Source organism: Fistularia commersonii, chromosome 17, assembly GCF_037954325.1.
Source record: "Fistularia commersonii isolate RoL2024-O1a breed Wild chromosome 17, RoL_Fcom_v1.0, whole genome shotgun sequence".
Lineage (NCBI taxonomy): Eukaryota > Metazoa > Chordata > Actinopteri > Syngnathiformes > Fistulariidae > Fistularia > Fistularia commersonii.
This window is the reverse complement of record NC_141300.1, coordinates 12,056,036-12,075,132: the sequence shown is the minus strand read 5'-3', so window position 1 is coordinate 12,075,132 and position 19,097 is coordinate 12,056,036. Positions and strand designations below refer to the sequence as shown.

Here is a 19,097-nt window from a genome sequence, read left to right as displayed (position 1 = left end):
ACAATACGCTTCAAATTGTGTCCACAAGATGTTTTCATATCCGATCCTGAAAACATGTAACACACTAAAAAAGTGCCAAAAAAAGTGAATTATTAATGCAGATAAACCTGAATTGTGAACACCAGGGGGTCTGCTTGTAAACTGCTTTTTGTGTGTATTCTATACACATTTATTATTATCTTGATACATAAAATGGGTTAATGTAAGAAGGGTTGTTTTAGGTTTTTTTTATACGATTTATTTTTTCTGTTTATTTATATTTCGATTACACAGGTCGAAAAAAAATCAGTCATTTATCCGAATATAGCTTGTAGTTGACTCAGCCATGACTCAGACATAATATCAGGGATTTCATTGTTAAATTTTTAACAGATTACATTATCTGAAATAACTGTAATCACCAAATGGAAAATTTTCTTCCCCCAAAAGTCAGGTGACCGGAGTGACAGAAGTCCGACGGCACGGGAAGCAGCCACCGGGATTGTTTGGGTCCCCGCGAGGGGGGAGGGGCGTGTCTTCCACGAACCAATCGGAGGGAGAGCGATTACGTCACCAAACCCTCTCTCCTTGGCCCCGCCCCCTCCGGTCTGTAACCGGGCGCGGGCGTCGAAGGGCGGATTCATTCCGATCTGCGCATCTCAACGACCGTTAGCTTCCGCCGCCGCCCACCGACCGCCGAACCCAAGCTAGAGCTCACCGTTTACCGACACACTTTTCTCCTTCGTTCGACACAAAAAGCGGCCATGAAGACCAAATTCATCAATGGCGTATCCACCTCCCCCTCCCTGTCGCTGGGGCTGCTGGTAACCGAGAACGCCCTCCAGGTCCAGGCCGAGGCGCCGGAGCATCGCAAGGAGCGGCTCCGCGAAGACCAGCCCGACCCGGACACCCGGCGCAAGGCCTTCCTGTGGTGCCGGGAATTCCTACACGGCGCCTGGAAGAGCCTGGCCGAGGAGGACCTCCACGTCGCCGTCATCAGGTACACGGTGTTCGGATAGGAACCCCCCCTCCCCCTCCACCACCCACGAGAAGATCCATCTCTTCAAACTGGGGATGACGTCATGCTGACAACTAGCATATTTGTCACAAAAAAAAACCTCAAAAACAAAAAATTTATTCAAATGAGTGACAAGGAAAACCGTGCTAATATTAGTGAAATGCATAAGCATGAAAATCAGCTTCGTGATGCTGCTCTGTTTAAATGCACTGTAGACAGGTGGAGTTGGAGCCGCAGTGGTGTTTCATTCTGTACTATGTAGTTTCTGTCCTATTTGGTCACTATGATGCTACTTTGACATCATAGTGACCTTGTTGTTTTTTTTTTTTTTCTCCGCAGGGGGGGTCTGAGCAACAAGCTGTTCCTATGCAGCCTGCCCGACGACCTGGACACGCAGGGCGACGAGCCCCGCAGTGTTCTCCTGCGCCTCTACGGCGCCATCCTGCAGGTGGGTCCACATCTCCTCCTCTCACGAAACACTGAATTGTAGAGGCAGTTACGCAGTTAGATGTGGTCGGAGCGCAGGGGGTTGGGGGCTCCCCTCAGACACACAGGTTTAGAAACAGTCCAAAGTGGGCCGAGGTTTTGCCCTACATGCCTGCAGCTGTTTGTAGTGAAAGCTGCTGTAAATAAGATGAAACACAGACTCACTTAACCTGTCACCCGTAATAATGGCTATGACTGGGGGTCAAAGGTCACACTGATTAGAGACCACACCGTAAACAGACAAAGATAATGTGGGATGACACCGCCGCAGGCTGTTATTATTGTGTGTGTGTTTGTGTGGGTGGGTCATATGCTCATGTTATTGAATGCATGCATGTACAGTGACAGTGTGCGTGTGTGCGCGTGTGTATGTGTGGGTGTATTAGCCATTGTTGTACACAGTGATGTACCCCCATGGCTGTACCTGCATGTGTTCTTTGCCGTAGGCTTCCCCGTGGAGCGTTCTCTCGTTCCCAGGTGAACCCGCCCAAAATCACGGTACAGTATGAGATCCTGAAATCTCAGACTAATACAAAGACGTAACACACACTCATTTAGCACCGACCCAGCTGACAGCATCGTCGAGACCCCCGTCTCCACCCCCCCCGTGCCCGAGGGGTCCTGACCATTTAGACTCGGCTGAACCTTTGAAGGAATCCGCAGCTGAGAAAACACGAGGCAGCGTCCGACGTGTTGTTGCTTCACTGGCTCACAGCTTGTTAACAGAGAGAGAGAGAGAGAGAGAGAGAGAGAGAGAGAGAGAGAGAGAGAGAGAGAGAGAGAGAGAGAGAGATAGGGCAGCTTTATCTCCGTACGATGATGTGGCTGGTTTGTTCAGAGGTTGCGAACCAGGAGCACGGGGTGGGGGGTGACGTGTTCTGAATCATTTTGGTGACTTCTCCAAGATCACCCCTTAGCCTCAATTACCGACAAACAAGGATTGATTTTACGATCGAAAACAGATAAGGATAATATTGAATACAGATAGGAGCTGAAAACAGTCCTGGTCCATCGCAGGATGGAGGGACTCCATATTTGCTGTACGATTAGCGAGCGAGTCACGTATATGTCAAGTTGTAAGGTTAAATTAAATCTCAGTTTCGTATTTGAACCTCGGGGCGGGGATGAAATATAAATAATTGATGCAAGGCACTAGACAGACAGATGTGTTGAGGAAGGGAGGGTTAATGAAAGAAATCGAAATAGGAAAAGATATTTGATTTCCATTTGGTGAATACCATCAACGATACGTGAGGAAAAAGCAGTTCTTGGCGCGTTCTCCTCAGCGCCTCACGCATACCGTCCCTGTGGTCGGCTTTACTCCGCAGATCCACGGTCTTCTCATCTCGAGCCCACCGTCGAACACGGGTCGCCACCGAAAAAAAATCTTATCCCACAAGCTCGAGTCTCATTGGACTCACGGGGAACATGTAGCTGACCGTTGTATTTCGTAATTGCACAATAAAGATACAAAGGTTGCTCCTTGCTGCAATAAATTATTACAGAAGCTTGAAATTAGTGATTTATGACTTTTTTGTTTTAATCCGGCCTGATGAGATCCGCATTAAGTATGAGGTTTGTTTTTATTGCTAATGGATTTTATTGCTCGTGATGTCACCGAGCGGGAGCGCAGTGTCCTTCACCAAGGAAACTGCAGCCATATCTCTGGAATTAACCATGTCTCATCAAAAAAGCTAATATGATTAAGGAAGAGGGATGTGGTTGCCAAAGTGCATGGCCACTAATGATTAAACCGAGTCTCCCCGCGACACAGACACGTCTCTCAGCAATGAAGCTATGCTGCTAGAATATCAGATTAATCTCGTATATCTCGAGTCAGACATTCAGCTGCGATGTTGCATGAAGCAGGCGGGTGCGATCTGTCGGGCCTCTGGACCCCAGGCTCTGAAAAGACGCTTCCCAGTGCTCACGGATGTCTTTCCCTCTTCTTGTGTTGATAGATGTCCTGTAATAAAGGAGAATCCCAGTCAAACAAAGACAGTCACTTCCAAGTAAGTAACTAATGACGGTGCCCTCTCGTGTCTGAAGCTCTTCCTCTCTAAACTCTTCCGTTGACTCATGACTGGATCCCGAGGGGGGCCGGGGTTCAGGATCGGCGGCGGATTCACCTGGAGGGTGTATTCTTGTACGTTCCTATAAAAGGTTTGGCCATTTAGCTAGACTACCAAGCGTGGAGTCCCGGAACGGTCTCGAGGCTATAGCGGCGCGTCTGACCCGAAGAACAAGGCCCGGTTCCTTCGCTTCACCTCAGTTAGCGAGCGGCTAATGCAGGGGTGACCTGTCTGCTGGAGGTAAATCCTGTTTGGATTAGATGGGATAACTATTAAGCCCCGTACGGGTCGGTGACCAGACGTCACTGCAAAATAAGCAATTCGAGATACCGCACAAGTCCCTTTAACTGTTAAAGAAAAAACATTCTCGACTCAAGAACGTGGTCACCTTCTTCCTGCATTACTGTAATTTCTGGACTATTGAGCGCACCTCAATATAAGGTTAGCCAATTGCTATCTTGGGCTTCCTGCTGCTCACTAAAACCGTCAAAGTCGTCTTTTTCGGTGTCAGAGTTGAATGGACTCCGAATTTCCCAGTCATTTCATCGGCCCGACAAGGATAAATGTTTAAGCGATGTGAAGGTTGCTTAGCCCCCCCCCCCAAAAAATCCATATATCAGCTGCATCGTTGTTTAAGTGAAAAAAGTTGCAGCTTATCGTACGGAAATTACGGTATTTCAGATGGTGGTCCATGTCAACAGTACAGTACAGCATCAATCACATATGTCTCTTTTTTTGATTGTTTTGACTTGAACCTTCCTGTTAGGGTCATTTTAGAAGGGTCCAATGCCCCCTCCATCTGATTATGATAGAAATTGCTAGTTTCGAAGAAAAACAAATCCCTTTTCGCCCCCTTCTTATACATTCACACACAAATGTGTTTGCATTTTAAGAAATGTTTCTTGAATACATGATAACAATCAGAAGAAGGATGACAATATTGAAGAAGCATTTTGCATCAAGGTACTGTACAAACGAGGAGACGTAACAGAAGGGCTGGATGAAAAAAAAAAATCATTTTCATCGTTCTCTCTGCCTGTAAGTCTAGGTTACGCTGGAGTTGGGCGGTTTCACTAGCTTTTTTGTGGGAGGAACAGCTTAACGGCGACCCGGATAAAAGGGCATTACAATAATCCAGTGTAACAAACGCAGGGGATTATGACCTGTGTGTCTTTTAGTGATGAGGCAGGTGTGATCAGGCCACTCTTGTGACCGATCTGAGGTGAAGGTCCAAAGAAAGCGCACCTGAGAAGGAAGGAGTCAGTCCATCAGGCCCGGTTCATTTTTAATGTCATCTGAACACCTTTCCTCGACATACCAAGGGAGGATTTATCTTTTGTTGTGTGGTTGGTAATCATGGCATCGATTCACTGTGAATTCCTGTGCAAGGAAATGTATTTTTATTAACATATTTCTCAGGCTGGAGCCTCAGATGCCCGACATGTCCATCAGTGAGTCCACTGGTTGGACATATGATTGGCGAAGGGTTTCCAGTGTCCTATTCGAGAACCGCCGGGGACTGAAATATCCGCCCACCAGGTGATAGACATGTTGTGCGGTTGGGATGAAGAGCAAATATTGGAGAAATTTGCTCCCACAAACCAGGTTCAATTTGCAGATGATTAAAAAGAGGCAAGTTTAGCCGCCACTGTCAGAGACATCAATACTTAAACTAATGTCTGTGGAGGGTCTGAGTCTTCCAGGTCACGGTTAATCCTTGTCACATCCCAGGATTTAGGTGAGTATTGTATTGAGATGGGCCCACTGACACCATCAGCTCAGCCATTAAGGGCTTACCAATGTGTTTTTTACCCGAGCTGGGTCCTGAGATTGACCTGGTTCTAGTCTCTGCAGGTGGATTTGACCGGTCCTTTGTTATCGTTTGCTCCATTTACACACTTAAAGGCAGATAAGGGTGCCGGGTGAGGCTGCTCTGCACCTGCTGCCGCAGTGAGGCCAGCTGCTTCATATCTCAGTGTCAAATAACGCCGAGAGACAGCGGAAGTGTGAGTTAGAGGGGAAGCTATCGAAGCAGGTCACATGGAGGCACGAGGAAGGGCATGATTCAGGGGTTGGTAGAGGACAGACCGTGTCTCTCTTGAGTCATTCAGACTTCCACCATCTCCCGTGGCGGTATTTTAAGACCGCAATACGGTCCGTGTAATAAAATACATGCTCTGAGTCATGACGACTCCCGCCAACTTGACAGTACTTCTTTCACAAGCCTTGCTCTGCACCTGTTTGTCTTCTATCTGGCATCTAGCTGAACATTTGCACAATGCTGCCCTCTTGCATAATTCCAGCCCAAGCAGCGTTGACCTGAAAACCGCAGTGATGTTTGCAAAAGTCACTCGGACCCGTGTGGGACGTGTATATACGGAGTAGAACTGGGTCAGTAACCGTGACGCCAGATGTGACCGTCCGCCTACAGGAAAGGTGTTATATAACACGGATGGGACTCATTATTTTTTCACGATGCGCACACTCAGCTCGGCAGCCTTTGTATTTCAGACGGCTTCAAACAAGTCCCTAAATACAACCCCTTCCCACGGGAAACCATCTGGACTGCTTCCAGCTGTAATCTGGAGTTCAATGTTTTTCCTCTCGGGTGACTGGACCGCTCCAGCTGGAAACCTTCAAGGCCGAGCAGGCGTCAGATTAAGTTTCACACCGGGGTCTTAACACCGATGCCGAGCTCGGTCTCGATTCCTTTTGAATGCTTCATTATATTCACCTTCATATTAGATTTCATCTTCATCTACCCCTCCCGTGGAAATGCACCGCGGTCCAGGATTTCTCGCCGCCCGCGACTTCCACAAGCCCCCTAGGAGAAAGTAGACCTCCTCTCAGCAGTCTTCCCACCGGTCGGCCAGCGTGAAGCACATTCCAGGGCAGGTTGCCAAAGAACCTGGTGCTCACGTCGGAATCTCCTCCCCCTTCCATTTATCGCTCCAAAGTATGTAACACTCCTTTACTAGAGGCCTAACATTCAGCGGGATTTCTCGTTTTTATAGATTTAGCGTAGCAGCGGAGGGCTCCTTTTTAGTGGCAAATGGCTGTAATTCATGTTTGCAGAAGCAAAACAGCCACAGAATGGGCTCACTCAGGTTTACGACACTGTTAACGGCGTCACCGGGAAACAACGTAAGAAAACATCCCCTTGAAATTCCTTGACTTTTTTTTTTTTTTTTTAATCACAAGGTCAAGTTGAATCACTTGTTAGGATACTCGCCCTGGAAGTAGTATTGACAGTATTTTTAACATTTTTTTCATATTCGAAACGACCCACCATCCGCTCCGACGCTTAGAGGGGAGGGTCAGTGGCAGCGGCAGGAAGACTCAATATATCGTTCTACTTTTGTGTCCTTGGTTGGTGTTGATCCTCGGCTGTCTGACTGATTAACAGAACAAGGATATCCAGCCTATGAGGTTTACCTTGCAAGACACCACTATGGCCGACTCTTGACTTTGGGGCTTGTCTGGCATATCGCCGCTTCTAGCGTTGTGAGTCAAAGGCAGGTGGTTTCATCAGCACATGCTGGCCCACCGATGTACCAGGGTAGCGCTTATTATGCAATTCTCGGATGCCATAGACAAGCAGGGAAAAATGTGAACAATCCCTGCAACATTCCATTGCCTCATGTGTGCAAGAATGCAGGACAACACACAAGGCGGGCATTGTGGAGTATTTGGAATATTTTAACCCCAGTGAGTATAAGAGCTTTGCATTCATTTCATAGGGGTACATATAATTACAATTTATCCTTTGTTAATCCCTTGTGGGGAAATTAACCCATCATGGATGAACCATGAGCAGTAGGCTGCTGTCCATCAGCGTCAGGGGAGCAGTTTGGGTTTCAGTGTCTTGCTTAACAACATTTCGGCACACTAGGAGGAGCCGGGAATGTCGGGTTCCAAAGATGATGGTTCTACCTCCTGCGCCATGCCACCTCCCAAGGGACTTGTATGCTCAAGTGTAACCAGCAAGAGGAACAGGGAAGAAGATGAACTAGGGAGAATTCTCCACCTGGGTGCCACCATGCATCTAACAGGTTCCATCGCCATGTTTTTTATCGTCTGGAACGGAACTTGGAAGTGAACGTCACACTATCCCCGAGTGGACACGTTGTGTAACAGCTACGCAAATGTAAAGCACAGATGTATCTATCTTGAGCACGTAGCGTGAGCATAAGTGAGTCCTTAGTGCCAGTCAGCACTCTGAATCACCCGTCTCCCCCTGTCCTCTGGAGGCCGTAGACAGTGAGTGCGTTCGTACACTCTCCTCCGTGTTGTGTGTGGAGGCCGAGCCTTGCTCTTCGGCAGGTTCAGACGAGAGGAGAAAGCCGTTCCTTAAATCTCCGTTGTCTGCTCCTCGGCGCTCTGACAGGTGAACCCGCTCACCCCCCGGCCCAGGCCTGTCTCCTCCCCCAACCCCCCGCCGCTTCCCTTTCAGACGTGAACCTCACCGCATGAATATTCCAACACGTCCGTGTCCGAACCTTCTGCCTTGTGAGGTTGCTGCGGCAACTGATAGCGCACCACGAACAATCATTTGTTGTGCAGGAGGAAGTAATTCAGTTTAGCGGACCATTTTTTTTTTGAGAGTGTTTTTCTTTTTATATACATAAAACAAGATAATCATGATAATAGTCTGAACTGAAGATGCTTCTCAGACGAGGGTTGAAACGTCTTCAAGTGAAGAAATTCAAGTCTAGTTGCCACGACAAAAAGATTTTGGCAAGAATTCACCATGACCTGGATGACTGAGAACCTCCACAGGCATGATAATAGTATAAATATCAGATGCAGATGAAGAAATACTTTCCACAAAGATAACAGTTCTTATATTTATACTCCATTTTGCATTTTTTGGTCATTTTTGCCGTGTTGCATCACACAAGGAATGTGAACAGAGAAACCATGCTGACAGCTTCTTAAATGGCTCAGTGTAAAGACAGTGTGTGGGGAAGCTTTTCACTCTTTCACTCTTTCACAAATTCCTCTCCCTTCCGAAAAAGACGCCTCTCTGTTTATGCATGATGTTTGGAAGTGTTGAAATTTTAATATCAAGCTCTTAATTTTGTGTGTGTGTGCATCACAGGGCGCAGAGGCCATGGTGCTGGAGAGCGTGATGTTCGCCATCCTGGCCGAGAGGGAGCTCGGACCCAAACTGTACGGGATCTTCCCTCAGGGCCGGCTGGAGCAGTATGTGCCTGTGAGTAGCAGCATACAACATTTACCCTCTCATTCAGTTGTTATATCAAGAAATACAAACAATCAGTCACTCGTTCACACATCATATAGAGACACACAACCATTCACACGCCAGGGTCTCCAACGAACTCCCTGCATGTTTTTTTAACTGTGCAAGGAACCCGGAGAACCCCAAGGAACCCCAAGTAGATATGGGTAGAACATGGAGACACTTTGGGAATCCAACCAGGGACCTTCTGGTTGTGGGATGGGCAAACTTTTTGGCTCAGGGGCCGCATTGACTTTTAAAAATTTGACAGACGGGCCGTGTCAACGCAAGATACGATACATATATAAAAAAAAACAAAAAACGCATTTGTTGACAGAACATATCAGACTCGTCTGATATTTGTTTTGAAAATAACACCAGTTTGGTTTCGAAGGCTCTGACGTTTGCTTGCATTTCATCCACAAACCAGTTTTTCCCTTGTAGCTTCACGTCCTGCTTCACGTCCAGCTCATTCATGTGTGTCAGGAAAATTCTCATGTGTTCTCAGGTAGCTGCAAAAATGAAATAATCTCCTGTTTGAACTTCCGCATTTATTGATCCAATCATTCAGCCATTCACATCAAGTATGAATTCTTTACCAATCTTTGGCAGGCCAGATTTAAAAGACCAACGGGCCAGATCTGGCCCGTGGGCCGTAGTTTGAGAAAACACACTTTTTAAAAAAAATTGATGGAACGTAAATGACATGCCCTCATTCCTTTCAGGGCCCTGAGGGTGAGCCGGGTATGGTATTTGTTTGAAGGGTGACAATTTGAACAAGTCCACGGTACAGAATGTGTTACTTGGTCATAAGGGAAAGGAGTGTGTGTGTGTGTGTGTGTGTGTGTCCATACTGACCAAAGTCATAGTGACCCTGTACCCAGTGCGCTCCAAGCCGTGGACTAATGATTGATTAGGTTTCTGTTAAAACACACCTGTTTCAGAGTCAAACATTAAAGCAAACATTGACTTGCTGAAGAAGTTGCAGGAAATTTTGTGAAAATAACCAAATTTCACAACAGCAGAAAGGAATCCCAAATAGTAACATTTAAAGGTTTGGGATTCAGTTTGAGATTTCATGAAGGTGGCGCGGTGTTTAGCTCTTCCACCTCACGGCCACAAGGTCAGATTCTTCACGTCTCCATGTTCTCCCCGTGTCTGTGTGGGGGTTCCGGGTTCTCCAGGTTCCTCCTGCAGTCCGAACACATGCAGGAGGTTCATTTGAGTCCATATATTGTCCAGAGGGTGAATGGTTTAATATCCATGTGGGCCTGTGACCGTCCGGTCCAAGGTGAACCCCACCTCTGGGCTACCGACGGCAGGGATTGGAGGCTCCAGGCCCATCGGCGACCCCAAGTGCGGGATGAGTGGTGTAGATAATGAACAAGTGAATAAGTGTCTACGCTAAAAGGGTGACGGTCCGGTTGTTGTGCCCCCAGAGCTGTAAGCTGGACACGTGCGAGCTGAGCGAGCCCAGCATCTCGGCCGAGGTGGCGCAGAAGATGGCCAGGTTCCACGGGATGAGAATGCCCTTCAACAAGGAGCCCAAGTGGCTCTTTGGAACCATGGACAAGTGAGTCAACAGCCCGTACGATTCAAAAACGCAGACCTTTGGAGATAAAACCAGCCGCTGATAAGCTATCAACATTTCCAACGGGGGGCAAAAAAAAAAAAAAAAAGAACATCTTCATTTGGATTTCTCAATATTTGTCTTGGTGCCGAAGTGCAGCCCTGCCGTTCCTCCCCAGAGGGCTTATCTTCTCGCCGGCGCTCGTCCTGGATGCTGCAAAGACCCCTGTGGTTTGTTTGCGTATCAGTGACTCACAGACAATGCGATAGCGAGGCCTGAGATCTGGCCTCCGACCGATTATGCGGCTCCGGGTGTCTCCTACTCCGATTGTCACCTTCCCGCGCGGGAATAACGACGTTGGGTTATGTTACCGCAGACGGCACGGGTTGACCGAGTCCCTCCCTCCCCAGGTACCTGAGTCAAGTCATGAAACTGAACTTCCCCAGAGACTCGGACCTGCATCGCTTCAATCGGCTGCTGAGCTTCAACCTACCGCAAGAGGTGGACACACTCAGGTACGGATCACGATCAAACGCTTGTCACACCAAAATCTGCTCGCCATAATGGGAAAGTAGTAGAAGCCCAGAACTTGGAGCCGGATGGTCAACTCTGCAACCTTGTTTTTGCCACTGTCCCCTGCAGAAAAGCGGTGCTTGGTCTCTGTCTAGTTTTGAGGATTTCATGGCCTAATTCCCCAGATATTAGCCGTAGTTTAGACTGTAGTTTAAGTTCGACTCTCGGTGTCTCATCATTGGGTCTTGTGATGTTTGTTTGCAGGGCGCTGACTCACTTACGCAGGCGGAACTGGCAATTTTTCAAAATGACATACCCCGGAAGATGAATTTTGAATTAAAACAAATTTCATTTCTAGCAACTTTATCCGTTCCCAGTGGGCCAATAACTAATGGTTGGGCACCTCTGGTATGAGGCATTACTCTGGATTCGATGGACCCAGAAGGTCCCTTTTTGGACTCCCAAAGCAGGCCTTTCTGTGTGGAGTCTGCATGGGGTTCCTCCAGGTTCTCCAGGGTCCTCCTGCCTCCATAAAATGTGCAGGAGGTCTGTTGGAGAACCTACATGGTCCAGACATGCGAATGAGAGGGTGGCCTTTGAAAACCCCTCGGGTGATTGTCGTGGAGGCTGTCATGGTCTGACCTGCTCCGATAGATCATTCTCACCCTCCTTACTATCCAACCGAGCATACAAGTCATCATACGCCCTTTGTTTTGCCTTTGCTACCTCTACCTTTACCTTTCACCGCATCTCCCTGGACTCCTGTCTGTTCTCTTCAGTCCTCTCAGTATCCCACTTCTTCTTCGCTAACCAAATGTGGACCTTTGATAAGAAGATGCCTCTTGTCCACCCTCTGTCTTCTCTAGGTGTCTGCTGGAGTCCACACCCTCGCCCGTCGTCTTCTGCCACAACGACTGCCAGGAAGGTAAAGACCTGGCTTCGTCAAGCGTGATAAGATCCGATTGTCCCGTGGAGGATTTCTGAGAAGGTGTTTCTTCTTTCAGGGAACATCCTGCTCCTGAAGGGCCGCCAGAGCTCCGACAGGCAGAAGCTGATGCTCATCGACTTTGAGTACAGCAGCTACAACTACAGGTGCGTCTCACCAGTAACTCCTTGATGGATTCACGGGTTGGATCGGTTCCTTGACCGAGCTCTTAACTCAATTTGCTCGTATGTGAAATTAAATTTCCTCGTTGAAATGCTGTTGATCCGCTCCAGAACCCCAGTTTACGTGTTTCTAACTGAAAGAGATGTACGATATAGATCACAAATAATGAATGAAAAATTGATAATACATAAAAACCGTACGAAAATGCCACCGGCGGAGGAGGAGGATGGGGGAGTTTTTCATTTGATGCTCTATCCTTAACTCACTGGCCTTACACTTAATGCCATGATGTGTTGCTAAATGTAACATGCACACTAGCTAGGCTTTATGTCTAGACTTCATTTATGGACAAAGTGAAGCTGCTCATCTTTTTATAAACATCAAATTACCCAGACCGGCTTTGGGTGACTCTTCCGATGCCTCGTCCGTTGATGTTCCGGTTGCCTGCCGCAACAAATCCCCGTAAACGTCTCCTCCATTCTCTCAGATGATGCTCTCCGTCACCTTATCTCACCCCTAAAACCTTCGAGTCCACAACACTCACACCTCGCTGATGTTTTCATCGACTCTCTCTCGGCTAGCTAGCGGCGGGCGGCGTGTCCCACCGTCTTTGAACGCCACTTCGCAAACTGCGCCGCTCCGAACTCAGATCTTGTATTGCGAAAAAATGCAAAATATTGGGCGAGGGACAGCTCATATCTCAGAAATCATCAGTCGATGCACTTGTAAGCCAAGGCTCCACTGGTTAAAGTCAGCGATTCTATTTTAGCTCCTGCTTTTGCACGTAAGCGTCGGTGAACCTTAAACGTCAGATTTTCTGTTTATACCAGAGCTTACTCTGATCTCACAGCTGCGCTCGGCTGAATCCCTCCCTGACCTTCCTCTGCAGGCAGCCAACCCGCAGTCAGCGGGTGGCGTGGGTGTGGGCGGGGCTTCCCTCCCTGTCCACCCTCCCTCCCTCGCAGTCAAAGAAGGAGTAACCTAGATACGGAGCCAGGAATCAATATTCCCCGCAGTCATATTTCACAGTTGCTGCAGCTCTTATGTAACTAGAGTTCATAGGAAGGAGGGGATGGAGGGGACTTACTGGCAACGTGGGAGTGCAGACGCACAGCTTGGAGCTGCTGCTTGATGAGGAACATACGCACACACACACACACACACACACACACACACACACACACACACATACACGCACACTCTCGCTTCTGTGCTGCGGCCCCTTTAAGATGTGCACAGCCATTGAGTGACCCATCTCTCCCCAGTCATCCTGCACACTCGTGGAAACATGTGCCATCGCTTGTGTGTGTGTGAGCGCGCGTGTGTGTGTGTGTGTGTGTGTGTGTTTGTTTGCGCGCTGCAGCCTCTGCGATGTCACCTTGGCCCTCCGGCTCATTCCTGCTGTCTTCTGTTTAGTCTTTGAATGCAGCTGATGTTTTGGTTTTCGTGAACACGTGTGAGGAAGTACCCAAACATCCAGGAGACCCACGTGGTGGAAACATCTGATCGCTCTCGTCCCTTAGATGTCACCGCGGGAAGTCTTTTCCTAAATCGTTTCGCCGGACTTACAACGTGTTTGGATTTTGTTCCCGTCGCAGGGGCTTCGATATCGGAAACCACTTCTGCGAGTGGATGTACGACTACGACTGTGACCAGTTCCCCTTCTTCAAGGTGGACCCTGAAGCGTATCCCTCCCGCGCCCAGCAGGTGAGTGTCGTCCTTCGAGATCTCCCTGCTTTGGCCACAAGGTCCTGACTCCCTGACTCCCTGCCTCCCGTCCCAGTTCCACTTCTTTGACAGCTATCTGCGCGAGTCGGAGCCAGGCTTCAGCGGGCTGAGTCAGGAGCAGCAGCTGAGAATGAAAGAGGAGCTCTACGTGGAGGTCAACAGGTGAGATGCCACGTCGCGCAGTGTGTGTGTGTGTGTGAGTGTGTGCATGTGTGTGTGTGGATGTCCGGATCACATCTCGAGACTGGAGTCTCAAGGCCTAATATACTGAGAAACATTATGAGAAAAGAAAATATTTCGAAGATACCAATGCAGATGTCACAGGAGATAAACACTATTTGAATTTGATATAAATCGACCCAAGAAAATACGTTAAATTTATTTTAGCTCTTTTCCCAAATGATACATGAACGCTTATTCAGTCACTACTGCTTCAGATGTTAGCTCTAATTTGTGCAAAACCTTGGAAATAAAACAACCGATCTGGAACTACTGGCAGAACCTGAAAAGGTAAAAGAAGTTTCTCTGATGCACAAAAAGCTGACGAAAAGATGAGTTACGACTCGAGGAAACGCAGGAAGACTGAAAAGGAGCTCTTTCAAGGGAATCAGGGCTGACGGCTGCTTCGCTGAGGCCGAGTCTACGAAAATGAATTTATCTGAAATTTTAAAACGACTAACCAAGGCACCGCGGGCCCCCTCCCCTGCACACCACTGGCTTGATGTGACACGGGAAGAGGTAAAGGACAAAGTAAACTGTAGGTTTTCCGTCCCGCAGGTTCGCTCTGGCCTCCCACTTCTTCTGGGGCCTGTGGTCCATCATCCAAGCTCGACTCTCCACCATCGAGTTCGGATACCTGGTGAGTCACCGAGGCCGGAGGCGACGTCCATCCGACACCTCTGGCGGTCGATTCGGTGAAGAAAAATTTAAACTTTTTTTTTTGCGGTGACAGGAATACGCCGCTGCCAGGTTTGACGCCTACTTCCAGCAGAAGAAGCTGTGGGCCGTCTAACGGAGCCAGAGAGTCGGCCGGATTCACAGCCTGCTCAGCCACGCGGCAGGAGGAGGACGGCGAGCCTCATAACGTTTCCATGCTTTACTTACACTCTGCCCGGGGACCTTCGCTGGCCGCCGCCGCCGCCGCCGCTGCCAGTGTTGGTGGTGGTGGGACCCAAGCCAGGCCTCCGCCGCGAGGCCCGAGGCGCTTCAGTCAAAGTCAAAATGCCACCGCAGCTGAAAAAAAAGAAATTGTTAAAAACTGTGTTAGTTCCTGTGAGCCCAAAACAGCCTAAATCACGGCCTCATACTGACCTTTACGGCCGGTCAAACTGCCCTTTGTGTCTGTCCGGTTTCCACATGACCCACCTGAGGGTGACGTCCGGAGTGGAGGGGCGCCGGCCGGGTTCCGGTTAGTTTGGAATTGACAACGTTGCGTCGGCGTATTGATTGTCGCGTGGGAACGAACCAAATTGTGAAAAAAAATTCCCCCTCCGACCCCGTTTCCTCCGGCAGCCAGTTGTTTACTTCGCGTGTAATATAATATATATGGATGTGCCAGAACGGTGTGACACCGACAGGCAGCTGGAACCGTTTGATCGACAGGTCAGATCGTCCACACACTTTCTGTTTGTTTTCTTTTGCTGTTGTCGTCGCTAAAATTGGTTGTGAAACAGTTGACAGTTTATTTCAGGCCGCTGAAGGAGTGAGTATGTTGGTCCGGGTAAAAGACGGATTTGATTCCTTTAAAATAAGTCCAAATATTCAGATGTTCCTGAACGAATGGTCTCGAAGCCCCCAAGCCCTCCCTAGCGCTGAAAACAACTTTTTGGCATTTGAAAATATACATTTCAATTTGGCCAAAAGAGACGTCGCCTGTAAGAATATATATTATACAGTTTTACATAGCAATTTTGCTAATTGGTATGAAAAAATGACAATACAAATAAAGAAATTAAAAAAGAAAAAAAAAAAAAAATTCAGTGGGCCCAGAATTGATCCCTGGGGTGCTCCCACTTAAGTTCTCATAAAAAGATGACTTTCTAAAGAGCTCAATCATAGTGTCCCTTTAAAATGTAACAGTTAAGCTTCATAAACTCTTCGTCCCATGTGTCAGGGGGCAGAGGGGTCTTCTATTCGGACTAATGCTCCACGCCGTACTCCTGCGTACAAAAAGGTCCCGCGTTCCAGTTAAACCCGACAGTTATTCTCCTCACTAAGGTTTGGTTGGTCGGATTGTATCTTCGCTGCTGAGTTTCTGCACTGTAGGATGTTATGCTATGAATATGGATCACTGTGACAAACATCTTTTATGTAGTTTACACCTGAAATGTGAGATTTAAACTTTTTTTATTTCGTCTGAAAGGACATTCCACTCGCACGTCCGTGACCCGGAGCGATATCGGCCAGAGAACCCGGTCGATTTCGACACTAGCATGGACCGCTTCATTCACACTTGAGTTCTCCAAGGTCTCCGAGATCGGAGAACACAAGCGCTCTTGGTCAGGGCGATCTGAGTCACGGCGTCTCGCTGCAGATGTAACAAAGGGGTTCAGTGCTTGGAATAGAGAAACACTGCGTCAGGCCTGCCTCAGGCTTTCCCCCTGCATAGCTGGGTCATTGTTCCAACTGTGTGCGATTCGTCCAGCTGTCCTCGCGTTCCAAACGTCCTTGAGACCGGCTCCGCTCTACCTCGCTTGTTACATCATTTTGGGTTGAATTCTCCAACTATATTGTCCAATCGTTCGGACCATCTGCGCGTCTGAAATATTCGTAATTAAACTCCGACACCTATTCCGGCTAAAAACTCAGGAAGCAGTCGGCAGGAAGCTTCTTGGTTTTCATGTCCGACCACTTCCCGACGGCTTTACGATATGACATAATTTACGCTTGCATTCCGAGCCGGTGTGTGGCCTGCCGTCCGCGCCACAGATTTGCATATTAGCTAACTGAGTTAAGACCTTTGGGGAAACATTTACTTACTTCTTCAGCCAAAAGTTACATGGCCAGGGCCTTATTGTGTCTGGTCGGGCAAAAGAATGAAGAAACCGTTGCGGCCGCATCGACTCGTCAAGAATCTGTGAAAGGAAAACGGGCATTAAAGAGACGGCTTATTCGACAAGCGCGTCGGCTCCGCTGCTAGAACCTTCTGGGAAACAAAGGAGTTTCTTTAATTTTCAAACGACTCCCCGAGGACGTCCACGTTCAGTCCTTTGCTAGTTGTTGTCAGTCTTTAACGCCCACCCCCGTACGTTGATCTGAGCCTCTTGGATGGAGCCTCCACTCCGTCGAAACACTAGACTTTGGCCCCGTCGCGTCGGGACACAGCTACACAATCGCACAACGGGGGGAAGTTGCTTGAATGTCTTCTCTGGCACTTTGGAAACTCTGAAAACGATTTACTTGTGTGTGAAAAGAAGTACTCATTTGATTTGACAGTATTGTTTATTTCCCAGGTCTTATTTCCTTCGGGATGCGTAGCGCGTACAGTCCTCTATCTCGAGACAACGGGACAATAAGATCATTTATGAGAACGGATCCTCTATACTTTAATACTTTTATTGTTTTTTTAATACTTCTTTTTTTGCATCATTACAGTGTTCTTTCTACCTAACATGAATTTATATTTTTAATGGGAAATTGTTTTAGAGACGGAATATATTGGGTTCTTCTTACTTCTTACTGTTTTGTTTGTTTTTGTGCAAAAATCACTGTAAATGCTGAACATTCCATAGTTGTCCATGTTCTTCCTGGCCCATATATGTATATTTATATATGCATATACATATGTGTGTGTGTGTGTGTGTATATATATATATATATAGATATATGATTCTTGGAAATGTTCAGTTATTATTGGACCATTCACTCGACATGTTTGCCTGAAGGATAACACTTTCTGATTACAGAAAATGTTCCGACATCGGCTGTACATTTTGCATTTCTGCTTTGCACAAATAAAAACTGACATCAAAAACATCCTTGTCTTTATCTTGACTTATATGTGGTTTCTCCCCGGTTCACTGGATTGCGTCAGATCTGACGTAATCCAGTGAACTGTGGTTTGGCAGGAGGAGTTGAATCTAATCCATACATTTCTGCTTAGTTTCTTTTTTTTGGAGAAGGGATCTGCAACTCCTGCGCTGTTCGGCCAGTGCTGACGCTGGGCCCTTCAGTGTGTGCGGTGGGAAATCACAACTGGCAACCCCCCAAAGATCTCTGAAGGCCTCTTCCCCCCTGCAGCTGCACTGAAGACCATGTGGACGGTGCATGTGCCTCATAGAAAGGAGAATCCTGTTAAATCCTTGATTCACAGCTGAGGACACCTAGTGAATGGTATCCATATGGCGTGTGAATGAGAGGGTGAATGGTTGTATGCGATATAAAACGATATAAAAGGTAAATTGTTTACTGAATGGATGAATTTTTATGTTTATGCTGCCACAGTAATTTCCCTCTGTGATCGATCTATCTATCTATCTATCTATCTATCTATCTATCTATCTATCTATCTATCTATCTATCTATCTATCTATCTATCTATCTATCTATCTATCTATCTATCTATCTATCTATCCTAGTATAATGCTTAAATTGGGCAAACAGCGACACCTAGTGGTCATTTTTCGCCGTTGCCGTTTCTTAAACGAAGCAGGTTCCCATTTTCACCAGCAGAGGAAGACATTTCAAAGACTACAGCAATCGCAGGAAAAAAATAAAACATAATATATCGATGGCTGGAATGCAAAACCTCCCATCTGAAAAAAAAAAACACTTTTTTCAGGAAATGAAATAAACGTTTCATTTGATTATATCATGGTCTTTGTTAAAGATATTCAAGAATATTCTATTGTTCACAGACTATATTTCTATGTTATAATTTAAAAATACATAGCATATATTTTTTACCACTGACAATGCAGATAAGTGTTTTTTTTTCCCAATTTTTTCCGCTTCATTGTACCCGGGAGTTTTTTCATGTGACATTTATGTCAAAAGAAAAGGCGGGATTATCTTGCAGATAGACTGAAAATGTGGATCCATCCCATTTCTCACCATTCAAATGCAAAAACCCCAAATCGAAAAATTTGCAGATAGGAGGTTTTGCATTCCAGCCATCGATATAATCGTTGGTGATTTAATAGATATGGACCATTTTGTTGTTGAAGTTCATCTGTTCCTCTCGTCTTGTCGGCTGCGGAATTTGTCCAGACATATTTTCTTAAGACAGCGCAGAAACAAAATCACCTTTGAAAATTCTGATTGCACCAATTATGGGACTGACGCCGACAAGTCCAGAGCCTGGTGTCTTGATTTTGTTCTTCTTTGCGCCTCCATCTTGATTTGATCCCGGAGGCAAAGCCCGGTCTGTATTCCAGATTCCT

The 19,097-nt window shown here is 47.1% G+C and overlaps 1 protein-coding gene across 2 annotated transcripts; it reads left to right on the top strand.

Moving 5' to 3' along the window:
* Nucleotides 1–600: 600 nt before the first annotated feature.
* On the top strand, nucleotides 601–14,964 carry chka (choline kinase alpha). Of its 2 annotated transcripts, XM_086163962.1 has the most exons (12): nucleotides 601–979; nucleotides 1,337–1,445; nucleotides 3,445–3,495; nucleotides 8,657–8,770; nucleotides 10,237–10,370; nucleotides 10,778–10,882; nucleotides 11,747–11,805; nucleotides 11,885–11,972; nucleotides 13,587–13,695; nucleotides 13,772–13,878; nucleotides 14,494–14,575; nucleotides 14,669–14,964. In XM_086163962.1, exons 1-12 carry the CDS (start codon nucleotides 744–746, stop codon nucleotides 14,726–14,728), a joined length of 1,254 nt encoding a protein of 417 aa, XP_086020088.1. In that variant the 5' UTR covers nucleotides 601–743; the 3' UTR covers nucleotides 14,729–14,964. The 2 variants fall into 2 exon arrangements, with proteins under 2 accessions (XP_086020088.1, XP_086020089.1); XM_086163963.1 differs by lacking the exon at nucleotides 3,445–3,495.
* Nucleotides 14,965–19,097: the final 4,133 nt, after the last annotated feature.

Coding starts and splice junctions, on each gene's coding strand:
- chka (XM_086163962.1), top strand. CDS start 744: ATGAAGACCAAATTCATCAATGGCGTATCCACCTCCCCCTCCCTGTCG. Junction 3,496..8,656: donor ACAAAGACAGTCACTTCCAA/GTAAGTAACTAA, acceptor TGTGCATCACAG/GGCGCAGAGGCCATGGTGCT. Junction 13,879..14,493: donor CTCTACGTGGAGGTCAACAG/GTGAGATGCCAC, acceptor TCCGTCCCGCAG/GTTCGCTCTGGCCTCCCACT.